This window comes from Cicer arietinum, chromosome 5, assembly GCF_000331145.2.
Source record: "Cicer arietinum cultivar CDC Frontier isolate Library 1 chromosome 5, Cicar.CDCFrontier_v2.0, whole genome shotgun sequence".
Taxonomy (NCBI): Eukaryota; Viridiplantae; Streptophyta; class Magnoliopsida; order Fabales; family Fabaceae; genus Cicer; species Cicer arietinum.
Window position 1 is genome coordinate 20,181,065 of NC_021164.2, and position 1,019 is coordinate 20,182,083.

Below are 1,019 nucleotides of genomic sequence, written 5' to 3' on the forward strand. Positions count from 1 at the left end.
AATTCACAATCACGGAGTCTTTGAGGCAATCCTCTTCGCCTTGTTGGTCGTCTACTTGATTCACCTGTTTCGGTTCTGAAAGGTTGTTGTACAGCACCTTCAGCAGGCTGAAAATTCTGATTTTCCTGCAAAAAATCGATTGGCAAATCGATTTCCACCTCTCCAGAAGCTCCAGGATGCTGATTTTCGTGGCATAAATCGATTGGTAAATCGATTTCCCCTTCTCCAGAAGCAAAATTCTGATTTTTCTGCAGAAAATCGATTGGCACTTCGCCAGTGGCTCCAGGATGTCGATTTTTGTGGCATAAATCGATTGGTAAATCGATTGGCACTTCACCAGTAGCTCCAAGATGTCAATTTTTGTGGCGTAAATCGATTGGTAAATCGATTGGCACTTCACCAGTAGCTCCAAGATGTCAATTTTTGTGGCGTAAATCGATTGGTAAATCGATTGGCACTTCACCAGTAGCTCCAAGATGTCAATTTTTGTGGCGTAAATCGATTGGTAAATCGATTGGCACTTCACCAGTAGCTCCAAGATGTCAATTTTTGTGGCGTAAATCGATTGGTAAATCGATTGGCACTTCACCAGTAGCTCCAAGATGTCAATTTTTGTGGCGTAAATCGATTGGTAAATCGATTTCGCGAGCTGATATGACAGTTTTTCTGCTGTCAAACTGTCGTATCTCATCCATGATCACATCTCGACTAATTACGATCTACTTGCTACTCACATCAAACAACTTGTAGCCTCCGGTAGGATGATATCCGACAAGCAACATCATTTCACTCTTGTCATCAAGCTTCTTTTGAAGCTGTCCCGGAATATGTTGAAATGCTACCGAACCGAAAACGCGCAAATGACTCAAATTCGGTTTGAATCCAGACCATACCTCTTCTGGAGTCACCTTTTCCAGCTTCTTTGTAGGACACATATTCAACACATAGGCTGCTGTAGCAACAGCTTCTCCCCAAAGCTCTTTCGGCAAATTCTTCCCTTTCAACATGCTACGCACCAT

The 1,019-nt window shown here is 42.7% G+C and overlaps 1 protein-coding gene across 1 annotated transcript in view; it reads right to left on the reverse strand.

Moving 5' to 3' along the window:
• Positions 1–1,019, reverse strand: part of LOC140920373 (uncharacterized) — a 3,162-nt gene that overhangs the window by 1,366 nt on the left and 777 nt on the right. The window contains exon 2 of the mRNA XM_073368641.1: positions 724–1,008. Within this exon, the coding sequence (XP_073224742.1) occupies positions 724–1,008 (285 nt within the window). The remainder of the gene's footprint in view (positions 1–723; positions 1,009–1,019) is intronic.